Below are 26938 nucleotides of genomic sequence, written 5' to 3' on the forward strand. Positions count from 1 at the left end.
AATCATGGTGTTGCTATTACACAAAAAAGAAAAGAAAGAGAAGGGAAAATGAAAAGAAGCTCGATGGTGTACAAAGGGATTAAACTATAGCAGCTTGAATTATATCATAATAGATTGATTATTCGCTGTTTTGGTTTGAAAGGTCTAAATAATTTCTCTTGCTCAAAAGCACATGTAGTATTTATGCTTCATGGTAGCCCTTTTTCTTTTGGAGCAATATTTGGAATGAATGTTTCGTTCCTTAGATGTTTTACCTTTCTGCTGGCCTATTTTATTTTATAATAGCCAATTGTATTGTTAATAATCCAGTTAGAAACCCTATATGCTAGAGTCCATTCTTTTTTTTTTTTTTTTTTGGTTGTTCGGGCGGGTGCTTTTAGAGCCCTAAAATGGATACAGCCAGCAACATCCGTCGTCGCAAGATCCCTGAACCGCTGAGCTACAGGTCCGAGGAGGCACTCCACTCCAACCGTGCCACCATGCTTTGCTATATATATGGCTCCCCAGTCAGCTGCATTATTGGTTTTTCTATAAATGTGTCTTATCATACAGGAGTTGTAACTAGCGTTGAAGCTCTAAATTCCAACCAATAGAGGAAGATAAGCCTTCTAGTACTTTGACCCGAGAGAGATCCACGATATCAGTATCTTGGAATCCCCTTCCGGGACAAGATTATCAGCCTGTAAAATCGTGATGTTAATTCCTCGAATGCAGCCGTCAACCTGGATAAGAAAACCTGCTCCACATGCTATCATCTCCTCCCCACACCGGATCAAAAGTGATTTTGAGGAAGTTGGGGGTGGGGGTCCCCTTGAGATGTGAACCACGCGTGTTGCGGTACCTGCAAGTGTGGGACCTCAAATTTCCCCAACTGTCAAACCCTTCCAAGTTCGTGGCCTACATGAAATCCGAGGTATCATTCATGGCCCTTGTCACAATCACGATAGGGCTCTCATCCAAATTTTCAGATAACCTCCTGTTCCTGGCTAGCTAGATAGGTCACCCACAAGAACCATCAAGAAGAGGACCTAGGAGCACAACTTGTCACTCAGGGTCTATTTAGATGGCCAAGCCTAAAATCCTATATAATTTGTAATCCAACCACTAAAAGTATTAGATTATAAACTGGCTAGATCTGTGTTTTCAAATATCCAGAGTCATCTTTTGAGTGGGCGGCTGATTTGAACCCCATAGAAAGAAAAAATAGCATGCTGAGATGATATTTTTTTTTCTATAGGATTGGAGCTAGTCCATTCAAAAGATGATCCTGGAACATAAGTCTAACCAGTATATAATTCAATATTTTTAGGGTGCATTTGGTTACACTTTTTGATTTTTGATTTTAAAAAAATATTTTTTATTTTTTTTTATTTTTGCTATTGAGTAAAAGTAAAAAAATAAAAAGTATGTTTGGTAACTATATTGCTATAAAGCAAAAAGCAACGTTCGGAGATGGCAGGTGAAGAGCTCGATGAGGGAGAAAGATTCGGAAAGGGAGGGAGAAGGAGGTGGAGAGATGAAAAGCGTGACGAGGGAGAAGAGTTCGGGCTCTTTATTTTTTGGTTTGGCATTTTAGACGTGGAAAAGCAAAAAAAACAGAAAAGCAAATTTTGAAAAATAAAAATTTTTTGCTTTGTATATAAAACAATTATTTTAATTATTTTAATTTTGATTTTTTATTTTTCACAGTATTATCAAACATTATTTTTTAATTTTTATTTTTTAAAAATTAAAAAATAAAAAAAATATTTTTTTAATAACTAACCAAATACATCCTTAATAGTTGAGCTATGAATCCCATATAATTTTGGATCCAACCATTCAAATAGACCCTTAACAAGTCCTATATTCTATCTCCTGTTACTAGCAACCATCAAATCCAGATATTCTTGCCCTCGAAAGCCTTGTAGTCAACAGCGTAAGGACAGTATGCCAGAGGAACCGAAGCCAACCATGGATCGTTCACCACATTGATAGATCTATCGTCACCAATTGCCAATTGAAACCTGTATGCACGCATAGGACCGCATGAGCACATGGCTCTCCAGTCTCCTTCAAAAAAGTCTCTCCCTTTTGGATGGCGTTGTCCAAGTCGTTCCCATGTCTGCATACCACGTGTGCAATAATGTTCAGAGGCGATCGCATAAGGAAAGGTCAGACGATAGGCACATTTTTTTTTTTTTTCATTTTATTTTATTTTATTTTTCTTAATGTCCTTGTTTGAAGGGTCAGAACTTGTGGGCAGCGTAATTGGCCAAGTCTGACCGTGCCTGTTGCATTCGTTCGTCTCTTGCCTCAAAGCAGAAGGCTCCCCTGCTAAACAAACAGAAGAAAACACAGGCATTTGAAGGCATATTGATGTATTTTTTTCTTAAATACTATCTAAATTCAGATGTTTACTTCATGGATTCCTATTTCGAAGACATCATCTAAATTCAGTTGAATGGGAATACTCACTGTTTTTAAAGTAGTTTTTTTTTTTTTTTTTTTTCAGCTGAAATTTAATTCCTAACTGGAATCGCTGTTTCTGACCCATGCCAAAAGGGCCTCATCCCAAAAAAATAACCTTATTATTCTCTTTTTTTTTCTTCCTTTCTCGAAACTTATTTGACCCGGTGTTATTTCGTCTTTTGGTAAGACCTGGCCTTATTTCGAAACCAAAAGCAACCATAGTTTCAGTCGAGGCAAGTCAGTCAGTTTCTTTTTTTTTTCTTCTTTTGGTTAGAAGGACCCCAGCTGCATTAAAATATGTAAAATTTTTATTGCACTGATAGTATTTTATAATTTTTTAATAATAAAAATATCATTCTCTCTTTATGATATTCTGTGAAAAAATTATGACATTCTGTATAAAAAATCATAATTTCAATGCGAGATGTCATAATATAAACATAAGATGTCATAATTTTTTTAAAGAAAGAGAATATTTTCGTCATTCAAAATTTTAAATGAAAAAAATAAAATTGTAGGCATTAAATATGTGCTGAAAAGCGATGGCTATATGGTCCAATCGGATGAAATGGTGCACCTTACATCGGATATCATACACCATGAGCAGTGTACAAAGAATTTTTCTAGGAAACTATCAATGCACACCAAAATGGATCTCATTGAGTTTCTTTGGAACTCTATTTTGAGTAATACTTAGTCAATGGGAGAAAATGTCTTTTTTTATTTTATAGAAAAAGCATCACATATCTACCAAAAAATAGAATCAGTTTGAAAAAAATGAGAGAAAAATAAGGAAAGAAAACATTAAAAAAGGGTCGAAGAAGACAAGTTAGAAAGACAGATCCTCAGTAGAAGCCGCCCCTCAATAAACAAGTGGCTTCTCCAGTCTCGACTGAGGTCTAACCTGTCGCCCACCTCCACTCCATCTTCCTTGACCCATTATTATTTTAAAGTAAAAGGTTTGAGAGTCTCCCACCCCATTCTCTCTCTCTCTCTCTCTCTCTCTCACACACAGGAATAAGGTGATGATCTTTAGTGGTAGCTTCCTAATATGGATAATAACATAGTGATGGTGTTGACCAAGGAACCTTCAATGCGCTGTTGTTTCCACTTGAGCTGTATTATAATAAAGAAATATATAATTGAGTGAACTCTCGGATGCTTCTTTATCTTCTTGGATTCAATTGTGATTAAGATATGCGTAATTGTTAAGGCAAGGATGATCCCACATCTCAACAATGATTAAAAGAATCCAGAGCTTAACTATATTACGTTGTAAAATATTCTTGGACCGGAGACGTGGTGGAAAATGGAAGCTGAGCTTGCTGGAATGGTGATATGGACCTGATACCACCTTTTTTTTTTTTTTCCTGACGCTAACGAGGTTTGTCTAGAGTTATGGTGTTTCTTTAGTAGCAAGTACGAGCACTTTTCTATTTTTTTTTTTTAATTACTGGTAAAATTATACTGATTTTGACGCTGAAGAGCAATATTTCTGATTTTGAAACTTATCATTGGTTGCTATTATTTTATGCAAGATTTTTTTCAGCTCAGCTCAAGTTGCTTGCTTCATCAAACAGTCCTAATGAAATGCACAACACCGGCCCTAATAGAAGGTCACAACACTTTACACATGTACGCAGACATGCACACATGTTTATGTGCATGCACATTATTGGGTCGAGTCTGATCAAAATAGATCAATTTTTGACTTTACTTAAAATAATAATTTAGTCAGCAAAAATTTGGCCATTTAGCTTGATTTGAGCCTTTTTTGAGCTAAACTTAAGTTATCCACTTCGTTGGTCAGCCCTAATTAATGGACAATCCTTTGATGATAAAATAAAGCACCTTTGCAATATTTAATTGTCCAACAAGCTTTCTTTTGGAAGGTGGAATGGTAGCTGCAATGGACGTGCATCATCCAATGATTTAATTTGGCTTTGGTCTTTAAAAAGGTTGACTTTGATTAGTTGGTGATGTTTTGACCTTTGGAAGGCATCATGAGTATAGTCTAACACGGTCGTATATGATCAATGGCCCAATTTATCATAAAAAATTTTGTATAAAAAAAATCATGAAAAGGTTGGAACATGTGACACTTCTCGACTATTTATTATACGTGATTTGTGCCGGAAGCAACATAAAATTAGCAAAATAAATCATCTTTGAAAAATGTGGGCTGGCAGCTAGCGCCTATAATACTCTATATAGGGCTTATCAACCAAATATGTAGCTTATCACTTCTAAACATGGTTAATCATATGCTGATCCTTATTTACTAAGTATCACATTTCATATGTGTGTTATTTAATCATTTTTGCAGTGAGATAATGTGGTCATATGAGTCAACATCTTGAGCCTATTAAAATTTTGGAAAGAAGGATACTTGTGTTGGGAGTGAGATATCACTTAATTTCTTTAGATAATGAAGTGATGAATGGAATATTTGAGTCATTTTCCACTTTACCAACCTCTGAGTTTTCGAAACTAATCCTTATCGATATTTTGAATTTTCTAGAACAATTTTCATCTTACATAGAACTTTAGATATCTGAAGAAATTTGCATGCGCAAGGTTTATCCAGAGATAATTATTTATTGAAGGAGGTTTTTTTCTTTTTCTCTCTTGTTTTTTTGAATTCTTGTGTGTAACTTTTTAAGACAGTCTATTTAAATTGCTTTTATTCATCAAAGTGAGTTATTAAATATGGCTACGTACATAACTGACCCCGCATTAATCCAATCACCGATCTTGACGCACAAATGGCCATGAAAGAATTCTATTTTACGGATATTGATGCATGAAAGAGGGAATGGCGGTGCACCATATGTATGTCACTTTTACATGCCATTGCGACCATCCATGTAAGAATTAGTGTAAGGCATGGATTGATAAGAGGAGCCAACCCCACCAAGCTTTGGTGGTGTAAGCTCGGCAAAGGGTTCAAGACTTAGCACCAACCTCTTGCTCTTCAAAGCAATTGAGGCAACGGTCAAGAGAACATGTTACACGTTTTTCTCCGTAATTTGAGACTATGATCGATTTAACAGAAGTCAATGTGAAAGGAACATGACTTCAAAACGAAACAAACTTTCTTCTGGCTACCTGCACCATTTGTCTGATATTTATTTGTGTGAACATAATGTAGTTTTCTTCTGCAATATGAATTGAATGCTCTATTCGCATCCAAAGAAAATAGAAGCCAATACTTTGGCATTTTCTCTTTTATAAATAATAAATTGAAGTATAGAGAGGTGAAATGGCTTAGCTGATGGAGCTTCCTATTTCTCAGAATCTTGGAACGTGTGGCGTGTAAAAGAGGGCAGCTAACGAGTACCACAGCCTCTTATTTCTAGTACCTACCTTGTTATCCAACTGATGCGGTGCCTTATGGTCCGATTCCACATGTATTAATTAGGATAAATTAGTAAAAACTTTTCATTTGAATTTAAAATTAAAAATAATTTTTAAATTAAATTTCACTTAAAAACAGCTTCTCAATTGGCATTAATGATCAAATTGTCTCTGCAGTTATAAACCAACACTAAAATAATACTATGATATTAGAACATAATACTATTTTATTGTAACGTAATACTGTCTTATTATAAAACAATGCTATCTTATTATGATGTAAGAATATTACAAAACAGTGCTTTCTTATTATAATACAGTACTGTCTTATTATAAAACAGTACTGCCTTATTGTAATATAATACTATTATAAAACAGTACTGTCTTATTATAAAATAGTACTACCATATTATAAAATAATACTGCGATATTAGAAAACAGTAATGTCTTATTATAAATCAGTATTGCATTATATATTATAAAATAATACTGTGATATTTAAAAATAATATTATCTTATTATAAATCTGTATAGTATTATTGTAAAATAATATTGTCTTATTGTATAACCGTATGAGAATATAAGGGTATAACGATTATTTCAACTAGAAATTGAGAGTTGCTTTTAATTTATATTTGAAATGGGTAGTTACTTTTAATTTAAACTCAAGTGGGGAGCTGCTTTTAATTTGAAATATAAAATAAAATTTTTTGTCTAGTTTATCATATTAATTACATCAATTGCACTCTGCACTCTATGGCATTTCTTGTATGGAAATGTATTAATTATCTCTTTCGGATAGAATTTGTCAACAAAAAGTTGGGATTGAATCATTGAATTGGGATTGGCTTTTGTGTCCGGCGTGGATTTGCCAAAGGGCAAGTGAACAAATAAGGAACAAAATTTTCCGCCTCTTTTCTTAAAGTAAGAATCTTATACCTAAATCATCCATCAATTATAACTCTGATTTCATTTCATCTTTTTATAAGTTCGTTTGCTTGTATATTTTTACCGGCGAAAAAAAAAAACTCATTTAGAATCACATCAACTATCATAATACAACAGTCATTTAAAACAACTTCCAAGTATTTAAGAAACTTAAGGTGCACCTAACAAAAATGCTTTAAAATTAAATAGCAAAAATAATTATAGTGCCTCCATCCAATTTTGACATCCACTGAAGAAGAGCTCAAGACTTACAACATATCAAAATAGTTTCTTAATTAATCACTCCATCTTTGTTCTACTTAATTAATTGTCCCATGTGATAGTTGCAATTTGGTGCATTAATACACATGGATGATAAAGTTCCATACAAGAATCAAACTATTTGCTAGATGAAAAGTCGAGCAATGAAATAAATTTTTTTATTCTTTAAATTAAGAGGATACTCTCTTGTTCAAGATTTATCCTTCTCCATGATCGTCTTTGTATTGTATGGCATCCATGATTAATCAGCTAAATCTCGCTTGATTAGTATGATGTTGTATCTGATATATCATAATGTATCTGAATTAAATTATGATTGTTTAAGAATGTATAAATATATTATATTTAAGATATAAATAATTTTAATATATATATATATATATATATATAATGCACGAAAGGAGAGAGAGGATGGCAGTACATAGAACTAAACAGGGAAACACGTGTTTCCGTTTCTTCCTGGGAGCACAATTCATGGTTTCTTTCCACGTGCCCTTTATTTCCGTCACATACACGACCAAATACGCGAAGATCCTACGGCTGTAAATGTCATACGAGAATTATATATATATATATACTCATCCAGATAAAAAATTTCTTGTTGGAGGGAGAGCGAGGTGGCCAACGACTGCTTCAGCCTTGCGAAAAGAGCGGAGAGAGAACAAGAAGAAGAGAGCAGCCAAATAAAGGAAAAAAAGAAGAAATTAATCGAGCTTCTGAAATCTCCTCCGCTCTAAAATCCCCCCATATATTTGATTTTATCTTCCTTGCCTAACGGATCTCAGAGAGAGAGTCCCCTCTAGCTTCTCTTGTGTTCCACTCCAGATCTTCTTATCCGATGATCTCCGCTGCTATGCGGGCTCCGAGGTAATTGATCGCCTTATCTTTGCCCCTGCCATTGTCTTTTTGTTTTTTTGTTTTGTTTTTTTCGTTGGGGCACTTTTTCGTTTTTGTTTTTCTTGTGGATTTGCTTGGAGTCTGACTTGATCAGCGCTTCAACTCGATCTAGGGAGCGTAAAGTTCACTTCTTGTGTTCTTTTCGCGGCAGAGCTAATTTTGTGGGGTTCTTGGTGGGGTTGTTGTTTTGGGGGTTGGTTTCCGGTTGTTGGGAGGTGGAAAGGATGGAGTTTTAGGGGGTTTTGAGATGTTTCTTGTACGCCACGCCGGATGTTGGTGGAATTCGTTTTGTTGATTTGTTCTTCTTCGTTCTTTTCTTGCATTTGGATTGGAAATTCTAGGTTTGGTTCCTGGAAATCTAACCACAAGGGATTTTGACTTTATGAAAGAAATAGGAAATGCTTTTTTTGTCTTATAGTTTTAATTCGACGGTTTGGGTTGGACTTGACCTCTCAAGGGTTTTACAGAATCTATGATAGAAAAAGGATTCATCCAGATAAAAGAAAACTTTGAAGAAAAAAAAGCAATTTCTCGTGGGTTATTTTTGCCTCGCCGTTGGACTAGGCATATCAGTTAATTACCTATTTTTCTGAAGGAGTTGTGACCTGCTTTGGGAGGAATTATAAGGATACAAACATTTGTTTGGTACGGTCGCTTTTTTTCGCTTTGTGTTTTACAAGCTTTTTCCTCATGAGGTTGGTTAGAAGTTACTGTAATATTGATAATATAGCTACCATACAGTGCATGTTGACATGTGTTCTCTTGGAACAACTTCTTCTTTATCCGTTAAAAAAAAGCATCAAAATTTGAATGCAGAAACCCCTTTTTACTTGGCTTCCTCATGTGAATGCAATTTTTCAGAGTTCTGGTAGGTGACGGGCATGTTTTCTTTCTATTTTTGCAGTAAACTTGTACTCGATCAATAGCTTACACAGCATCGTGGCTATTCTGTGGGTTTTGCATAATGTTTTGTATTTTGATCTCTGATGGTTGCAGCCAATACGATTAGAAGGAATGGTGATGATTAGACTATTGTTATGAGAAGCACGAAATGAAGATATCTCAGGCGTGGCAGCTAGGCATTTGGGACAAATATAAAATGCCGGTGCCGCGCCATAGACCCACCTCAAGAAGGCCTATATGGATAATTGTTTTAATATCTTTGGTTTGCGTCTCATTGATAGGGGCTTACATCTATCCACCCCAGCATTATCCAGCTTGCTACTTCTTTACTTCTAGTGTTTGCACTCCTTTTAAGGACTGGTTTCCTGCTATGCCTACTCGGCCACTTACTGACGATGAGATGGCTTCTCGTGTTGTCACTAAAGACATCCTTTCATTGCCGTCTGTTCAGTCGAAGAATCCCAAAATTGCTTTCATGTTCTTGACACCAGGATCATTGCCCTTTGAAAGGCTGTGGGAGAAATTTTTCCTGGTAAGGCTCTAAATTAATTATATAATATCTAGGCCTTTTTTCCTATGCCACACTGCTTGTATTTATTATTTGTTTGTGCATTTTCAAATTCAATCCAGAGGGATAGGCACAACTATTACAAGCATTTCCTCTAGCTGCTTAGAATTTTATCATAAAATGAAATTGAAATCTACTTGTTCAAATGTATGAAACAAGCAAAACAAACATCTGAAACATAATTGCATTCTGTTAATGCTGGTGTATGATCATCTACCTCCACTCTTCTATGGAATCTTAATCATGTTTGATCATCACCCGGTCACCAACGAAAGGCTTCTTCCTTGCACAATAGATCCTTCTGGCAACTAAGAAGTTTTGCACTTAAAAATAGTTGCATTTTTCTGCCAAGTAGTAGACAGTTAAAAGAGGTGCATCGAGTTTACGCAAAAAAAGAAGTACATGAAAGCATTTTTATAAAGGCACTAAAGTTTGTAGGTTTTATGTTAGGATTATAAGGACATAAATAATTTAAAAATCTCCTGGCATTTGTTGTTATTTTTTTCTTCTTCCAACCCCTTTTGAACACTTAATTCTTCTATTGCCTTCTGTTCAAGTCTTTATTTGTGACCCACAATTTATATTCACTCTTGTCCCTCTAAAAGGTGCACTTCAGTTTTTCCTTCTTCAAATCCTCTTTCCCTTCAGAACTTTTTTGACTTCTTCAGCATCCTTACAGGTTTTCCCTCCTTATGTCACCATCATGAATCACACCTCTGAAAAAAATCCAGAACTCTTTGTTAGATGACCTCTTCAATTCATATATGAGTGGTGCCTCACGTTTAAATGCTGGAAATTGGTGTATAGTCTGAAAGAGGTACCTTGAAGGATTGGTTCATGCTTGGAATTGGTGAATCTAGTAGAAGAAATTCAGAACTTATCCAATTTGCACAGTGTAGGATTTTTTTTTTTTTTTAAATTATAGATCACAAAATCTGTTCTTCCAGTAAATGTCCTAGAGCTGTCGTTTTTCTCTGCAAACTTGGGAAAAGCCTCAAATGCTCTCTCTTGTACCTCATCTCCTATAAAAATCTGATTGTATGCTAGTGAAAATTTCAAAGCAGAGTTTCACTCTTTCATGCACAATAGATCTTTTAGCGAAATGAAGAAAAGGGTCATGCCCTAGTTCATCTAAATATCTTGTCATCTGTTACATAAAAGAGCAATATGGAGGATAATCTATAAATGGTAACAGAATCAAAAGTTTTTAATGCCGAAAACTATCTACTGCAGGCAGTATAAGAGACAGTGTCTTGATCCAGATCAGGTCATTGCTCTATACATGTCTGATTTTGGTGTAACAAGGATTGCGAACATGCAAGAGAGTGATGAATTGGTTGACAGTAGTGGGCCCTGCAGTTGTATATGATGACTATAAAAATAACTGAAAAGAATATCTGCCAATAATACAATTTGTAACTGGTTGTTTGCTTTTGTGTATGTACATATTGTACATTCTGTTTTCCAGGGCCATGAGGGGAGATTCTCCATCTATGTACATGCATCAAGGGAAAATCCAGAACATGCGAGTCCCTTATTTGTTGGTCGAGAGATTCGAAGTGAAAAGGTGCTTCAACCCCTCTATTTTTTTGAGATTCTTGTATAAGTTATTCACTGCTCCTCCTTTTTTCATCTTCATGTACAAACATGAGGAAAAAACATGAGGGGAAGGAAAAGTTATCTTTCTGTCTCCAGAAATTGATATCTAACATAAAAAGGGAAAAAAGGATCAACATGGATATCATTTGTCACTCGTACCATATATGAACCACGGATGGTTTCTCGGTTGTTTATGTCATCATGTTTATACATTTGAGTAAAACGTTAGCAAATTCCACTAATGATTAAGAAACCGTTTTGCAGTTTGGTGTGCAATGTATACTTTTATTTAGGTATTTTAATCATATACTTTTTGATTTATTTTCTAGCCTAACCTGTAAAATGAAAAAAATAGCAATACAAGCGCAATGTCTCAGGTAGCATGTTTCTTTGCTAATGTTTCTAAATTTTTCTACTTTATCTTGGCATCCGAGCAGATAAATATAGGTATCATGATATTGTGCACATTTAAGCATGAAGCTAAGGTGGTATTTCACTTGCATACTTGTATTCCTTTTTGGGGTGTAAATTTAATACATACCAAATTCAATTTTAGCATTGAATTTTATTTTATGTGCTTGTATTATTGTTTCTCATCTAGAACTCTTATATTCACTTCTTAAACAGCCATATGTGCCCTCTGAATTTCATTTTTTTCTCTTTGATCCTTCATTAATCGTTCTATAGTTTCTTCTGGTCATTGTAACTCTTGCTGTCTTCTTATGCTTGTTTCCCACTCTCTTTTAGTTTTGCTGTTGATCGATGTTAGAACAATTTAAGAAGATGATGTCAACATGATAAGCTAGGGTTATGTTAATAAGTTACCTAATGTGGTGGCTAATTTTAACATATCTTAATTAGCTGGCTCATGTTAACAATATTTGCCTTTGGCTGAGGCATTAGTATAATATGAGTGACCTTGTCTTGGTAGGCCCTCATGAAGAAACCGCTAGCTGTTTGACAGACTAGATAGAAGGAAATAATGAAGTGCTGGGATGGTAGTTAATAGTTACAGTAAAAAAATAATTTTTGATCTTAATGTCCTCTTTAAGAGAATGGATGTGTTATGCAAAGCATTGATTTGGTACAATTGATCTGAATAAAACTTTAATTATCACAATTAAATTCTATGTTATGAATATGGTGCCCCAGATTAGATGTCTTGTATGATTGCATGGGCCATCGTATGTTGCTGAGCATGAATACTAGAGAGTCAGAGATAATATTTCACCTTTTCCCCTTTGGGTAGATGATACTCTCTGAGAAATATGCATATCTAGTGTTGTGATGTTAATCTATAGGATCAATAATAGAATTAGTTAAGACTAAAACTCAGGGGGTGTTATGGAAGATGAGGGAGTTGGTAGATGCTCTTGAGAAATTATATATGCATAAACGACACGATGGATGCAGACAGGTTGGCTTGACAAATTAGCAACATATCCTTTGCCAGGAAGAGATATGATTTTGTAGATTAGGCCATCCAAAATTAAGGATATTGAGTGGAATCAAGGAGGGTTCATTTTCAGTTTACAAAGGCTTTAAGTGAAATTGTTTGGGCATCATTAGTTTGTTGAGCAGCAAAAGAAACATGATGAGTCAAAATCAAAGTCATGATTCCTTCTTAACAATAGTTACGCTTGAGGGTGGGAAAGCAACCTCAATATCTAGGAAGTAGCGACTGGACCCGTCAATATCCTAGAGGACAACAAGGTTTTAAATACTCGTGAGATGATAAAATGTCCTACCATCTTGAGTGTTGGGATGGGGCACTGTTGCGAGACAAATCGGGAAATGGACTGGGATGGAAAGGGACATCCACCATTTAGAGTGTTGGTACATGGGGCATCCATTCCATGGAAAAAGCAGGATGGCCCATTCTATGGTATTTAGAATCTTGAGGACAACAATTATTGGAATTGACAGTAATTGAAGAAGTGGCATCCATTGGGAGTCTGAGGAGTCTGTAATAAGTTGACAATAACGGACTTCAGTGCCAAAGTAGAAGAGATCTATGAGGGCAACAGAGTAAAACAACACTAGAGGGCCCATGGATTTGGACTTCTTTGCAGAGGGCCAAGTTAGGTATAACCAGGTCTTCTTAGCAGGCTTTTCTGGTTTCAAAAAATCTGCTTCTATTCAACAAAGCAGAAACAAATATATTGGAGGACCCTAATTTTCTTTTTTGAGATTTTGAAATTTGAACTACACAAACATTCATGATTCAAATGTTGAATTCATGTAAATTGATTTAACTACTAGATGTAGCTTTTGTTTTAACTAAAATGGTTGTTTTATCTATTACTATATTGAATTATTTTGTAATTAATTTGCGAACATTACTTTTTTCTTATTTATAACTAATGTTGGAATAAGCACTTGTACATATAGGTGGTCTGGGGGAAGATTTCTATGGTTGATGCAGAGAAGAGGCTATTGGCAAATGCACTCCAGGACACTGAAAATCAGCATTTTGTTTTGCTTTCTGACAGGTGATTGAATAAATCTTTGAGTGCTGAGATTCTTTTTTTCATGCATTTCTCAAAACATTGAGTAGTCTTTTCTCTTATATGACAGTTGTGTTCCACTACATAATTTTGATTATGTGTATAATTATCTGATGGGAACAAACATCAGCTTTATTGACTGGTAAGACCATTTCCAACTTAATCTATTTTAATTTCATTCAGTGGAGTATTTTGGATGCTTTTTACTGAAATTCAGAAAATTTCTTCAATGAATTCATGATGACAACTCTACCAAGCACTTCTGTAGCTTTACCACATCAGCAGATAATTCTTCCTGTTGAAAAATCTCAACGTAGTATTTAGAATGGTGATCTCCAATTCTTTTTGTTGAAAATTATTTCCTACTGTCAGCTTTCAGGATCCTGGCCCACATGGTAATGGAAGGTACTCGGAGCATATGTTGCCTGAGGTTGAAGAAAGGGACTTTAGAAAGGGTGCACAGGTAAATTTAATTCATATCTGGTCATAGAGATTTTATTCACTGAAAATGGAAGATCAATGTGCCCAAGTGGCTTAAAGATGCAACAAGATGGCACCCTAATCACCTGACCAGGCAAAGGGACATAAACAAAAACAAGATTTTGTATGAGCATTTCCAATTCAGCAACTTGTTACACCTGTTGAAGCCTATCAATGGCACATAACCTCTGTTAATATATCCATTTTCCACTGTCTAATGGGTGTAATTTTTTTTAGGTTTTTATATTTGATTAATGAAAATGAACCCATTTATGCATCTCATATGATCTGCCATGAATGCTGTAATATCTAAGGATATGTCAAAGAAGAATGAGATATTGATTATTGAGTTGACCAAGATTATGCAAATTGCAATGATGCAAGCATAGAAAATTAGCTCCAGAGATAAATATGTTACTCAAAATAATTTGTTGCTTGATTCATTTGATATGAAGAACTTGCTGTTGCATTTTAGCTAGGTCATCATAATGCTGACAACAGCTTTCCAAAAGAGATTATAACTCATATAAACAGTTTTGTCTTGGTGTAAGCCATCCACACTCTGCATGTTGTTCCCGTTGCATCATAACTCTACAATGTTGGATCCATGGCAAGCTGCATATGTAAGTTCTGTTGTGCAGTGTGCCACTTCCCACTTAATTTACATTCGTTAAACTGCTTATTGGCATATATGCACTATTACTTACACATGCTTAGGTTTGTAAATATCTGTGTGCATATATTCCAAATATAACTTAAATTGGGCTGTGTCAAGGTTTGCCGTCTCAGTACTAGGTCCTATACCAATGCCAACCTGTTACTGTTACAGGACCGGTTCGACGTACTTAGTGCTGGTACGCCCCTCCGTACCGCATACCGATACAGCCCTCCATATTGCATTCCGGTACTAAACCGGTATAGTATGGTATGCCCATACCATCTGGTTTGGTCCGGAACAGCAAACCTTCTATGTCTTATCCTACTATTTTCCAAATATTTTTATCTGCTAAGTCAGCCAAACTACTAGTATTTTGTCAAAACAAAATGTTTGGGAAGAAAATTATTCAGCTACCTTAAAAATTGATGACATATATGCAAGTACATGAGCTAACTCTTCATTGAATAGGTAAACAATCCACTTTTTACATCTATTCTCAGTTTGGAAGTGTTTCATGCCATTCTCTCTTAAAGCTTCCCCTTTTTTTTTTTTTTTTGGCACTCCTGAGTTAATGGCCAACTTCTATCTGTTTGTGGACTCTTGCATGATAAGATTTTGTAAGAGTCTAATTTGTCTAGCAGTAATTAAGATGACATGTTCAAAAGAAAATAAGAACCTATAACTAGTCCTTTGTTCGAGTTTCATTTTATGCTCGGTCCTGACTTATTCTATGTTTCATCACTTGCCAAGATGATGAATAATCTTGGCTTCATGGGCCATATAGAAGATAATGTTTAGGTGGAACTCTTGTAGTGGTGTTTTTATTTTTTGGATTTGGGTAGTTTTTAAGAGGAGGTTTGCTATTATTGAAAGATGTAAACTTTTACACTTGGAACTTAGTATTCTTCATTGGACAAGATGATTGGTAATATCTGAAGTCACCAGTTGCAGCCTTGGTTGTTGGTGCTGCTAGAAATGGGAAGTGGAATATTCGAGAGTATCTCATATCTGCTTGCATGGAAGCTGATCCTATCCTTATTAGCCAATAGCGTATAATGTGGGGCATAATATTTCTTCATTTTGTAGTGGAATGTGACCGCATGATGCTGCCTTCTACTTCAAGAAGAAGTGCTTTCTGAGAGCATTAAAAGATTGAAGTCGACATTGGGCTGACTATGATCAAGGGCTAAATGTATTTGACAAGAATGACCCTTCATGTCATATAAGGATAAGATGCTTGAGCATCTTATTAGATGTTTAAGTTCACTTGCTAAGGGTCACTAATTTAGTTTATTTTTGTTTTTCCAGTGGTACTGATGTTTGATATACAACATAAAGTTCATATTGGTAACTCATGGTCTTTGTTGCCATGATGAATGATTAGCTTAGCAAGTCTCTTAAGGTGGCCACAAATAGTCAAAACAATGTGCCGTATGTTTACTAATTATGATTTCTGTTAGGGACCTAGGATCATGAGTACACCAATTTTCTCTGCTTTGTGTTGTCTACCCTCCTCTCTTCAATAATGCTAGAATCTTATCAGTTGACTGTGGTAGGAGATCCATTCTGTTTTGGCATGTAAACTTCTGTGGCAATTTTTTTTACCAATTGTGCTTTACTATCTTAATCAATAAACATTGTCCTATTTAGACATCTTTGGAATTTTATAGTCTTTTGTTTTGAAAGGAGGTGCTTTTTTTCCCTTAGCAGATGGAGGTTGTAGTCAAGCTTGCTGAAGTGTTTCTAGGCTGATTCTATATGGTAAAATTAGTTTGCTCTGGAGCAGTGGTTTCTTAGTTGATATACGTGGTTGAGTTATATATATTCATACATATTTATATATATAGTCAAAAGGAGCTAAGACCCTCTGTACACGTCTCTCACAGGTACAACCTAAAGCATTAGACATTACACGATCTAAGACATCTTTAGTGAAGGAATCAGTCCTGACTGCGAACCCACCATTAGCAGATCTGTAGTTTGCAAACCACGTGATTATGATTCACTTCATAATGAACTTTTCTTGGTTGTTGGCTCAGAATTTCACACTTTTGTTGGAGGATTATAGTAGTTGTACACTCAAAGAACACAAGAAAAATGATGAGTGGAGGTAAGAAGAAACGTGGGACAACACTATCCAGAAAATAACGATACACCCAGAAAGGAGAATGCATTATAATCAAGTTATGCGCCCTCAAGATACCAGTGCAGCTATTGGCAAATTTCGTATTCTGTTGAATGTCTCTGTTAGGCTGGAAGTGCTTTTATTAATTTCTCTTCATGCCGTATCTTGCTTATGCTTGCCTTACTTTTATTAGTAATATTTTTTGAATATAGAATTATCCTTTTCCTGATGAAGAAAAAAAATCTAAAATTGCTTATGTAGGATTCTTTATCAATGGTATTGGTCTGACACATCTTGAGTCTTACGTGTATTGCAGTGGTTCTCAGTCAAGCGGCAGCATGCTTTGTTAATTTTAGCAGACAACCTTTACTACACAAAATTCAAGCTTTATTGCAGGGTAAATATGTGCATAAATTTTCTTCTTTAATTTGTCATGTGTCAAATAGTCCAGTCAAATGCCAATGTGGTTAGGAGAAGCAGATCATCCATTAATAACAGAAGATTGAGTTTGCACTGGGTATGACCATATGATAACCGGGCCTATCAGGTTAGAGATATCACTCATAACAAAAGTCCACTTAGATCTGGTTTCTGACTAGGATCTTTAAGTTCACTCAAATTTAGTAGTCAAGTGCATAGCTCCTCTATGAGCATGTGAGATGAATTTTATTTTGTGCACTCATCATTTATAAGGAAAGCTTTTGCTATCAATATTCAAACTTTGGAGATCTACTTTATTACTTCTAAGTGAGTACCATTTTTGCCAAAAAAAATCTATTAAAAATTCATAATGGATTTGAAAAATAATGTGTATATTTATATGATATAATTTACTCATGTCATTGTCAATAAAAATCTGGTCAGAATTGTCCAATTCTCTTGGCCTCCCCATAGGATAGTTGTTACAAGAAATCATGACTTCCACCGGATACCATTTGACAAATCAAGGATTAATTGAGATTTCCTCTCTAATTCATGCATGTACAGAAAGGCCAGTCTTTTTGCAGATACTCCCGCAAGGGATGATGTTAGTAGATATGTGCCTTTTGCAGCCACCATGTTGCCTTGAATAGCATAATTGGTTGGAGCCCGGCTGTAATTGCCATTTCATCTCATTATTTTCTTCAATTTCTGACAATTATGAAAAGCAAAAAGGTTTAGAAAAATGCATGACTTTGTATATAACTGCAGCCACCTGTTTGTAGAGCATGCAATATTTTTATAGAATCTGTTAAATTTATATCTCCTTTGGTTACCGTTAGGACATTTGCACCCTTGGGACTGTGGCTACCTTATTTAAGGCCCTGTAGTTCTTCCTGCATCTTTGCCTGTGGAAATGTTTTTTGTTTAATGAAAATGTAGTTCTTCACTTCTTCCTGCATCCTTGTTTAATGAAAATGAGTTGACATTATATATTTTTTGTTTTTGACAGCCAAATATGGATGGTCGCAATTGCTATGCTGATGAACATTACTTGCCAACCCTTTTCCATGTCAGCACATAAGAACATTTGCAGTGTGGGCTTTGCTAATTTCCTTTTGTGAACATAGTTTAATATTGTTGCTAAATACATGAACTTATTTGTGCATTCTTAGATGGTTGATCCTTCTGGAATTGCCAATTGGTCAGTGACACATGTAGATTGGTCTGAAGGAAAGTGGCACCCAAAAGCATATCGGGCTCGAGATGTTACTTATGAACTCCTGAAGAATATAACAGTATGTCTTTCCCCCACATGATGTTTCCCTTGTTATCATAGGTTCAAACTAATTTGAGGTTCGTGGATTTTAATTTCATTTTTTCTGATTTGGATGCAATTGCAGTCTATTGATGAGAATTATCATGTGACAAGTGATGAGAAGGTAATGTTAGCAAATTTTGTTTCCTATATGCTTTTCTCATCCTTTTATTTTAAGTAGCAAGTAATTCTTTTCCTGCTCCAAAGGGTCTTATAATTTATGGTGGTACTTATATCATGGAAAGTTGGAAACTGTAGATATTTGATAAGGTAAATGATGCATATACATTCATGTGTATGTATGATGAGATATCATGTGTACACTGCAATTCAAACTTTACATAGGGATTCAAAATTTTCTTTCTCATTCTTGGATGGTAAATTGTGTCCTCATGCCCTGATGGACAGGAATTTTATTTATCATCACCTTTTTAATGGTTCGAAATAGATAGATTCTTGATAAAGTGAAATGTAGTTTTACGGCATTAACATTTGAGGTACATGTGGATCCTCTTGTATTGATGTGATTAAATCGTGGTCATCAAGCCTTGATCCTATAAATCATTGTTGACCTTCTAAATTCCAATTCCCAATTTTAGTAATCATTCTTATTAAGGGATAATCGATGTTGCATTCTTTTCCAAATTCTCACAAGTTCCATCTATTAAGATTTAGTATCCTGTTCAGCATTCTAGATTCTTCAACATAGATTGGTAACTCTTTCCTTCCTAGGGCTTCTTTGCTGCAAATATCTATCATCTTGATCGATTTTCAATGATTTTGTCCTCAAATCATGGCAACTCTGCTACACCTTCTATAAGACACCTTTCTTATAATTCTTGTTACCTTTTCCTCGCATCTGTCTCATAATTCTTGTTTCTTCCATGGTCATCTTGTTTTCTTGAAGCCCTTCCATCGCCCAATTTTCAGAACCATAAAATGTTTCGAAATCTATTCTGTGGATGCAAACTATAATGTATGTTCAATACTAAATATAGAAAGGAGTTTTTTATATTGTCTTTTACCGGGTGTAGTAAGGAGTTTTCTTCATTGTTCTGAACGAAGAAGTTTGATTGATTAGAAAGCAAAATATAAATTCTGCAAACTAATCCTCAAAATCTAATTTTGTCTTTTATTCTTTACAAGGTTTTAAATCCCATGGGACAAAGGTGTCCTAGTTTCTCCATAGAACGGGTCATCTCACTATCCCATCCTATCTCGACAATCATCCCGGTCATGCATCCTGATGGATATCGTCCATCTTTTTTCTTTCTTCTTTCCTTTCTATTTTTTTCTTTGCTTCCTTCTTTTCTTTCTTTTTCTCTACCTTTCTTTCTTTACTTTTTTTTTCTTTCTTTTTCATCTCCATTCCTTTCTTTTTTTTTTTTTTTCATTTTTTTTCTTGTTTCCTTTCATTTTCTTTCCTTTATCTTTTCTTCCTTTCCTTCTCCTTTTTCTTCTTCTCTCCTTGCATGAATTTGTTTCGGAGTCCTAAGCCCGTCCCATTTTCTCATAAGAACGGGATTGGGACGGAATAGCTAGAATGCCCCCCATCCCGCTGGGACATAAAACCTTGATTCTTTACTTCCTCCAAACATTGGATTATGCTAGAACATAGATAAGAAACACCAAGTAATGCTCTAAAACAATGCTTGTGATACATAAATGATCTTGACTTAGTTCATACACATTGCCTCCATTGATGGATCTAGTTTATGTCAAGATGCCTTGTTCCATTGGTTAGCCATGTTCCCTTTGACTTTGTTCGCGCTAAATCTTTAACTGGTCATAAGTGATTGCTCATTATATATTGTCTTTAATTTTTAGTGAAAGGTGGTGAATCCACCTTATTAACAAAGGCAAACAGGATGGAAACAGTCTGCAACCTGAAATCTTGACAGAGTGAGAACAATCCAGGAAACTGGGAGAACAAGAACGGTTCCCCATGTTAACAGCACCCTATGACCCCAAAAGCATCCACAAACAGCACAGTAACAAAACCAAGCTAACAAAAGCTGCATCCAGTCACCAAAACCACCGGACAAGGGGAGAAGAATTAGTTATTTTGTTATATTGTGAAACAGATTGGAACTCATAAATTTGAGTGATGTTGGAAAACACGTGTGCATAATATACACATTTAGAGTCACATATTGGTCATTGAGAGGGATTACCACAGAATGCATAATTTATCTTAGACATTGCACTCAATATCCCTATTATTTCCAATAGATTTTCTATCATGTTAGCCTTTTAAAATTATACCATTTCTTGCAAACTTTGCTGAAGAGGGATCAGTAACTTGCTGAAATTGCAGTGGAAGCATCATCATGATTGGTGCAATATAGCTCCTGAATCAATCTTACTACAATTTTATCTCCACATGTTTGACCTGCAATTCCCCTTTGCATTAGCCACAGAGGTGCCAACCAATTGAGCTATCCAAATCAGTTAATACATATGTACTTCGGATGAACTAAAAGACAAAATGCCTTCTTGAACAAACCATGCATGTAAAAACCTCCGAAGTTTGATAAGTGCAATTTTTGTCCTTTTAATGCAAAGCTGATAATCTTTAATTTTCCTTCTTTTTTTTTGCAGAAAGTGGGAACATGGAGACCTTGTTTGTGGAATGGGGAGAAAAGACCGTGCTATTTATTTGCTAGGAAATTTTATCCTGAAGCTCTTGATAATCTGATGCATTTATTCTCCAACTATACAGCTATCTGAGTAATCCATATGTTTATCAACCATTCTTTGGTGATGCAAGCATCTGCTTCTGATCTCTGCTGCTCACCCTTCAGCCTTTATTTTTTATAGCGATCTTGTAAATTGAGAAACCACGAGAAGCTCTCCCAATGCATTCTAGTTATGATTCTTGACATATGGGAGGAGTTTTTTGAGTTAATTTAGATTCCTGTGTCTCCAAGTAGGGCTAAAGTGGCTGTCTCTTAATTGGTGCGCTATGCCATCTCTGAGGTAGCTTGTTCTTGTATTTTCTTGCTTTGTTTTGTTTAGTTTTCTCTTTCAGTTCGCATGATTATTAATGATTCTGCCTTTTGAACAGCAATTTTTTCTGTTTAACTGTTGTAAGATGATCCATTTTTTGTAGAGATGAAGAAAGTCTATAAATCACATTTCTTCTTGTAAGCATCACCAAAAGTATGGACTGCAGAGGAAATATAAATTGGGCCCTATGTTTATGGGTACTGCTGGAAAGTAAAGAGGCTCGATGGTGGCTGTGTTCAAATCTTTGTGAGGCTTGGATAAAAAGAACGAGGGCAAAGAGAGGTCATGGCTAGAAAAATGCTAAGGAGAATCTACAGTTCAAATATTTGAAAAGTCGGGAGGAGAAATTCATGCACACAAAACCACGCACAGCATGCGGTGATCCGCTCTCGTGCGGGGATGGTAAAAAAGTTTTTTTTTTTTTTCACCGACATCTCCGGATCCATGCATGAGCTAATCACTGTGTGCGGTGTGTGGTTTTTTACACCGCGTATGATGCACCAATAATTACTCAAGTTAGGAGTTAATAATTAAATAGAAGGAATTTTATACTTTTTGGATTATTTTATCTACAGATTTGGAAAAATAGGTTTTTTTATTTCATGATAAATAATTCTTCCGGATGGTTTTAACCCTAACTTCATGAAAAGCACTTTACCCTGTGCATGTGCACACTGCACTTAACGAATATGTACATTTAATATTAAAATATGTGTAATCATATAAAAGTATATAAGTTGACTATCAGAACAATGCATTCGCTGTCGCTTAAATATATACATGTTGTGTAAAAAATAGAAAAAAAATGATCCGATTTTGGAAAATAAAAATGAAATGGGTCAAGTTTTTGAGGATTTTTTTTGGATGAGACAATAAGGATATCTTATAATCGAGGGAGATGAATCAAAGAAAAGAAAATGTAATTGCGAATTTTAGAGTCAAGATTGAACCAGTAGACGTGGCGAGCTAATCAATCTAAAGATCTTAGAAGGCATCAAGACTATGGAACAATTTTTTATTTTCATGCGAGCGGGCCCGGTCCAACCAAGAACGAGTTTAATCCATGAGTTACTACTTAATAGGCTCTATTTGGGTCAAAAACGTAGGCCGGATCTTACTTACAGTACGGTCGGAGCAGACGAATCGAAACCTTATCCTTTATCCTCGCCAGCTCAGCCCGGTGGGCCCAATCAAAATCCAAAATCAAAAATTTGAGAAATCGAAAGAACTGGAAGTATAAAGGAAAAGAGAAAAGAAGGAAAAAACAAAAAAAAAAAGGGAAAGGGACTCGGCAGAGCCGTAGCTTCGGTCACACTACTCGGTGGCTTCAAGCCATCCTCTCTTCTCCCCCACCAAACCCCAAGTCCTCCTCTCCCACCCCAACCCCTCGTATCCGCCGTCGATCTCTCTCCGGCCCTGTAGATGCAAGATCTCGACCGTCCGCGCCTCGATTGCTGCTCGGCCGGTCGTCGGGGCACCGGACGATCTCGTGGCTTCTATTCTCTCCAAGGTTCGGATTCTCGAGTCTCTCTCGTATTAATGAAATCAAAGGAAAAAGAAAAATGAAATTGTGGTAGTGGGTTCTAAAATCTCAGTGTTGGAGTTCGTTTTCTAGATGCCGAACTCGTGTAAGTTGATATCAGTCGGCATGGATGCTTTTTTAGGAGTGTATAAATACATCGGTCTTTTTGTTTTCCTTTATTAATTAGATACGAACGTGGAAAATGCTATCTTTTTAAGAAAAGCTAGCAATTATATGCTCATTCGATTTTTTTTAAAGAGAGTTTAATTTTGTAACCCCTCCTTTTTTTGCTCCTAAAAATAGGTTTTGGCAGAGGAAATTATTCAACGACGTTATTTGAGAATTGAAATGAAAAGAATTGATTATTTTGGTGGAGTAACATTGTTGTCTTCTCGGTTGCATGAAAGGATTTGAAGATGCTCACATTGTAAAAGAGAAGTTTCGAGGAGATATTCAAATGGATTGCATTGTTTATAACTATGACTTGGAAAAATGGATTTGGACTTTGCTAATATTCTTAAATAATTTGGACTTTGCTTAGATTGATTTGTCCATTTCTTTTCAATTCTTTCATATCTAAGACCAGGCCATCTGAATTGGAAATTGTCCTCAAGTTGCTCCTAAATTATTTATCCAATTTCCCTTTTGCTATCAATTTTATCTTGTTCATATTTTTAATCTGAATGTGGTGACATAACTGTACTGTCTCTAGGTAAAGGGGACTGATGGAGGAGTTTTGCTCACCAAGGATGGGCACAAAGAGGTAGCTGATGTGGCACTACAGCTGGAAAAATATTGCGTAGACGAGCCTGTTAAATGCCCTCTTATATTTGGAGGTAAAAGGTTAAATAAATGCTTTTAAGTTATATTTGCAAGTGTTTTTGCATCACATTCCAGATAAAAAGATTTAAACGACTCATGAGCTAACCCTAATCTATGCTCTATGTAGTCATTAAATTTTTGAAATCCCCACCCTAACCTTTTTTTTTTTTTTGGCATAATAACTAGGTGAGTTTTGGACGTTCTGATGGCTTCTAAAAATGTTAATACTAAAAACTCCAATTTTCCCACCTTTTTAAATGTGTTCATCAAATTACTAAACTAATTAGACCAGCCTTTAGAGGACTGCATGTGAAATCCTTCTGTAGTTTACCCGATTATTGACTATAAAGAAGACTGGCATTATTTTTCACTTATCTCCTCAGTCATTGCCTGAGTAGTTATTATGTTATACATGTTGTTCAGAGTGGGATGTTGTGTACTGCTCAAGGCCAACATCACCTGGCGGAGGTTACCGGAGTGCTTTTGGACGCCTTGTCTTCAAAACAAATGAAATGGTGCAAGTTGTGGAAGCCCCAGATACTGTGAGAAATATGGTGTCATTCTCTGCCTTTGGTTTCCTTGATGGAGAAGTATCCTTGAAAGGTAACAATCGTTTAGACATAGTTGACACACATTTGGTCCCTATGGATTATTGAAGTGCCATTTGATTGTCTGCTCTGCCTCCATACTGGCAATAAAAAATTGAGATACATGTCATATAATTTCCATGTGCATGTTCAGACTTATGCATAGGATTGATCATACTTTCAATATACTCTACTCAACATAAGCCCCACAAGGTAAAGTTGATAGGATCTCAGATGCCCCGTATGCATGATAAATAGACCAATCCTGATTAGATGCAATTTCCATGTCAGTTCTTCCATTTTTATGTCCATAATAGAAAAAGCCCTGACTTTTACTGTGGGCGATGATGCATATGATGGTGTTATTGCTTGAATTTTGGCCTTCTTGATGATTGTTGCAGGTAAACTGAAAGTATTGGATGATAAATGGATTCAAGTCATATTTTTACCCCCTAAACTCAAGATCGGCTCCCTGGGGTTTCAGTATGGCGGTGAGAGTGAGGTAAAGTTGCAAATAACCTACATCGATGAGAAACTCAGACTAGGGAAGGGTTCAAGAGGTTCGCTTTTTGTCTTTCTAAGACGAGGCTAATGAAAACCATGTTTGCATATCCTTTTCTGTGAAAGAACATGTGCCCTATTATATATTTCCACTCTTTGTTGTTAACTTGTAATTTTGTCATTTCCTTTACCAAGGAACTGATCCAAATGTTCTCCATGATGCCATGGATATTGTAAAGCAGCTAACCTTTTTAGATATGTTGTCCTATGGCTTATATCATGCAGCATAACCTTTGGTGATTGTGAGGAATAATGAGGAGGCATTTGAGAATGATAATGTGTGATTCCCAAATTTAATGGATTTGGTTTTGTTTATCTACATGTAGCAAGAAAATTTTCATGTTGTAAAAAAAAAAAAAAAAAAATCTGAAGGCAACGCAACAACAATTTGGATTCGGACATGAAGACAAGTTCGTGACACCTTTTGGAATTGGTGATGTTCGTGCTAAAGCTGCCTTTCTACTTTCTTCCATAAGTCTCTTGTAATCACTTGAGATTTTCCTTTTGGTTGTTTAATTAGTTTTGTAGATATAAATAAAGTGAAAATTAGCATATTTTTGAATCATATGGTGAATTTGATTAATCTTGGACGAGATTACCATAAGAGCTGGCACCTGCTCAAAATTACCATCTTGCTAAATCGTAGGTTATGTCAAACTCAAGTGAAATTACCAATAAATCTCTCCTCCATATGGTGAAAAAATATGTCAAATTGATTTGTGTGTAATTTGTCTATGTAAGAATCCTTATTTTCTTTCAAGGTGTGTATTGTAATTATACATTGGACATTCTTATGTCAAGACATGTCAATTTGATGGTTTTTTAACTCCACTATATTTTTCTTTATTGATTGAATCAAAGATCATGATTTTTCATGTAACACATATGGAATCAATGGCTTACATTGACTGCAGATCTTTATAATTGAAACAACTTGAGACCATTTGCCACTTCAGCATATAAGACTACCCTTGCATTCAATTAATTAAAGTCAGTCTTGAATTCCTAAGGATCATCAAGAACATATATCAACTCATTTCCTAGCTTTTGTCGAAGCATGATATATGGTTAAGATAGACATGACATTTTAAATGTTTTAGATTGTTATGTGAAGCATAAACTGATTCATATGGGATGGACTCCTTGTCAATACAGATTTGCTTGCCTTGTTTTATATATATTATATTTTGGTTCCTTAGTCAAATTCATAGCTTTCTAGGAATCGTAGAAGCTTGTCCATTCACCACCTTAGTTCTGCAAAAGTTGTGATTTATAATTTAAGTTAGCAGGTAAGGAGGTCCTAGGTCTATATTTTGATATGTTAATTTTAGAAGGTCATCTTTGAAGCAAAGTTATATGCTTTTGAAGCAAATACTTCTTATAAAGCATTGCTTGGAAGCTTTTGCTTAGGTGAACATCATGTAGTTTCTTTACCCTCCAAGATTACATTAAGTATTTCAAAGATCATGCGGAAATGAGAATCATGGAGATGCTTAATCCTTCATTCATGAAGCTGTTAGATATTTTTTTGGAGCCCAAGCAAATATGTTCTTTCAATATCTCTTAAAAGTAATATAGTTTTCAAAAAACAAAATTACTCGAATAAAAGGAAAGAAGCTTTCTTGAAAACAAAAGTTAGGCTCCTATTAAACTTTAAATGACTCATTGGAGATGATTATTCATCTCAAAGAATTTGCAACAACACAAGTAATTCTATACTATATCATTTCATTATCCACCCAAATATGCATCCAACGTAGCATTTGGATTTGATAAAATTTATAACCTGGCCCACTCATGGGGCTCTAGGTTTGCATTGTGATGGATAGATAACTAAGAAGAACAATATTGTGTAGCATGCATTATATATTTCATAAAAACATACTCTAAATATACCCTCGCAGAAACAAGTTTTTGCTTTCCTGATAATAAATCAAAATTTTAT

At 35.4% G+C, this 26938-nt stretch overlaps 2 protein-coding genes across 4 annotated transcripts; both read left to right on the forward strand.

Moving 5' to 3' along the window:
- Nucleotides 1-7623: 7623 nt before the first annotated feature.
- LOC105050417 (glycosyltransferase BC10) lies at nt 7624-21642 on the forward strand. 3 transcript variants are annotated; one of them, XR_012143418.1, is made up of 12 exons: nt 7624-7884; nt 8911-9349; nt 10854-10952; nt 13376-13476; nt 13562-13633; nt 13864-13954; nt 17071-17151; nt 18187-18246; nt 18350-18472; nt 18578-18616; nt 20810-21005; nt 21094-21256. XR_012143418.1 is itself a non-coding variant. In XM_029266190.2 (12 exons), exons 2-11 carry the CDS (start codon nt 8966-8968, stop codon nt 20970-20972), a joined length of 1116 nt encoding a protein of 371 aa, XP_029122023.1. In that variant the 5' UTR covers nt 7624-7884; nt 8911-8965; the 3' UTR covers nt 20973-21005; nt 21094-21256. The 3 variants fall into 3 exon arrangements, 2 of the variants coding, with proteins under 2 accessions (XP_029122023.1, XP_010928720.1); XM_029266190.2 differs by having other exon boundaries at nt 20907-21005; XM_010930418.4 differs by lacking the exon at nt 20810-21005 and having other exon boundaries at nt 21094-21642.
- Nucleotides 21458-25264, forward strand: LOC105050587 (probable plastid-lipid-associated protein 8, chloroplastic). Its single transcript, XM_073242734.1, has 6 exons — nt 21458-21471; nt 21560-21581; nt 22805-23011; nt 23736-23859; nt 24269-24448; nt 24834-25264. The coding sequence occupies exons 1-6, from the start codon at nt 21458-21460 to the stop codon at nt 25022-25024; spliced, it is 738 nt and encodes a 245-aa protein (XP_073098835.1). The 3' UTR covers nt 25025-25264.
- The last annotated feature ends 1674 nt before the right edge of the window (nt 25265-26938 follow it).

Source organism: Elaeis guineensis, chromosome 8 (genome assembly GCF_000442705.2).
Source record: "Elaeis guineensis isolate ETL-2024a chromosome 8, EG11, whole genome shotgun sequence".
In the NCBI taxonomy this organism is placed as follows: domain Eukaryota; kingdom Viridiplantae; phylum Streptophyta; class Magnoliopsida; order Arecales; family Arecaceae; genus Elaeis; species Elaeis guineensis.

What these genes read in the sequence shown, in the direction of transcription:
- LOC105050417 (XM_010930418.4), top strand. Translation starts at nt 8,966, where the DNA reads ATGAAGATATCTCAGGCGTGGCAGCTAGGCATTTGGGACAAATATAAA. An exon ending in GAGAGATTCGAAGTGAAAAG is followed by an intron (nt 10,953 to 13,375) that starts GTGCTTCAACCC and finishes TTGTACATATAG; the next exon opens with GTGGTCTGGGGGAAGATTTC. An exon ending in AACTCCTGAAGAATATAACA is followed by an intron (nt 18,473 to 18,577) that starts GTATGTCTTTCC and finishes ATGCAATTGCAG; the next exon opens with TCTATTGATGAGAATTATCA.
- LOC105050587 (XM_073242734.1), top strand. An exon ending in TGGCTTCTATTCTCTCCAAG is followed by an intron (nt 23,012 to 23,735) that starts GTTCGGATTCTC and finishes TACTGTCTCTAG; the next exon opens with GTAAAGGGGACTGATGGAGG. An exon ending in ATGCCCTCTTATATTTGGAG is followed by an intron (nt 23,860 to 24,268) that starts GTAAAAGGTTAA and finishes CATGTTGTTCAG; the next exon opens with AGTGGGATGTTGTGTACTGC.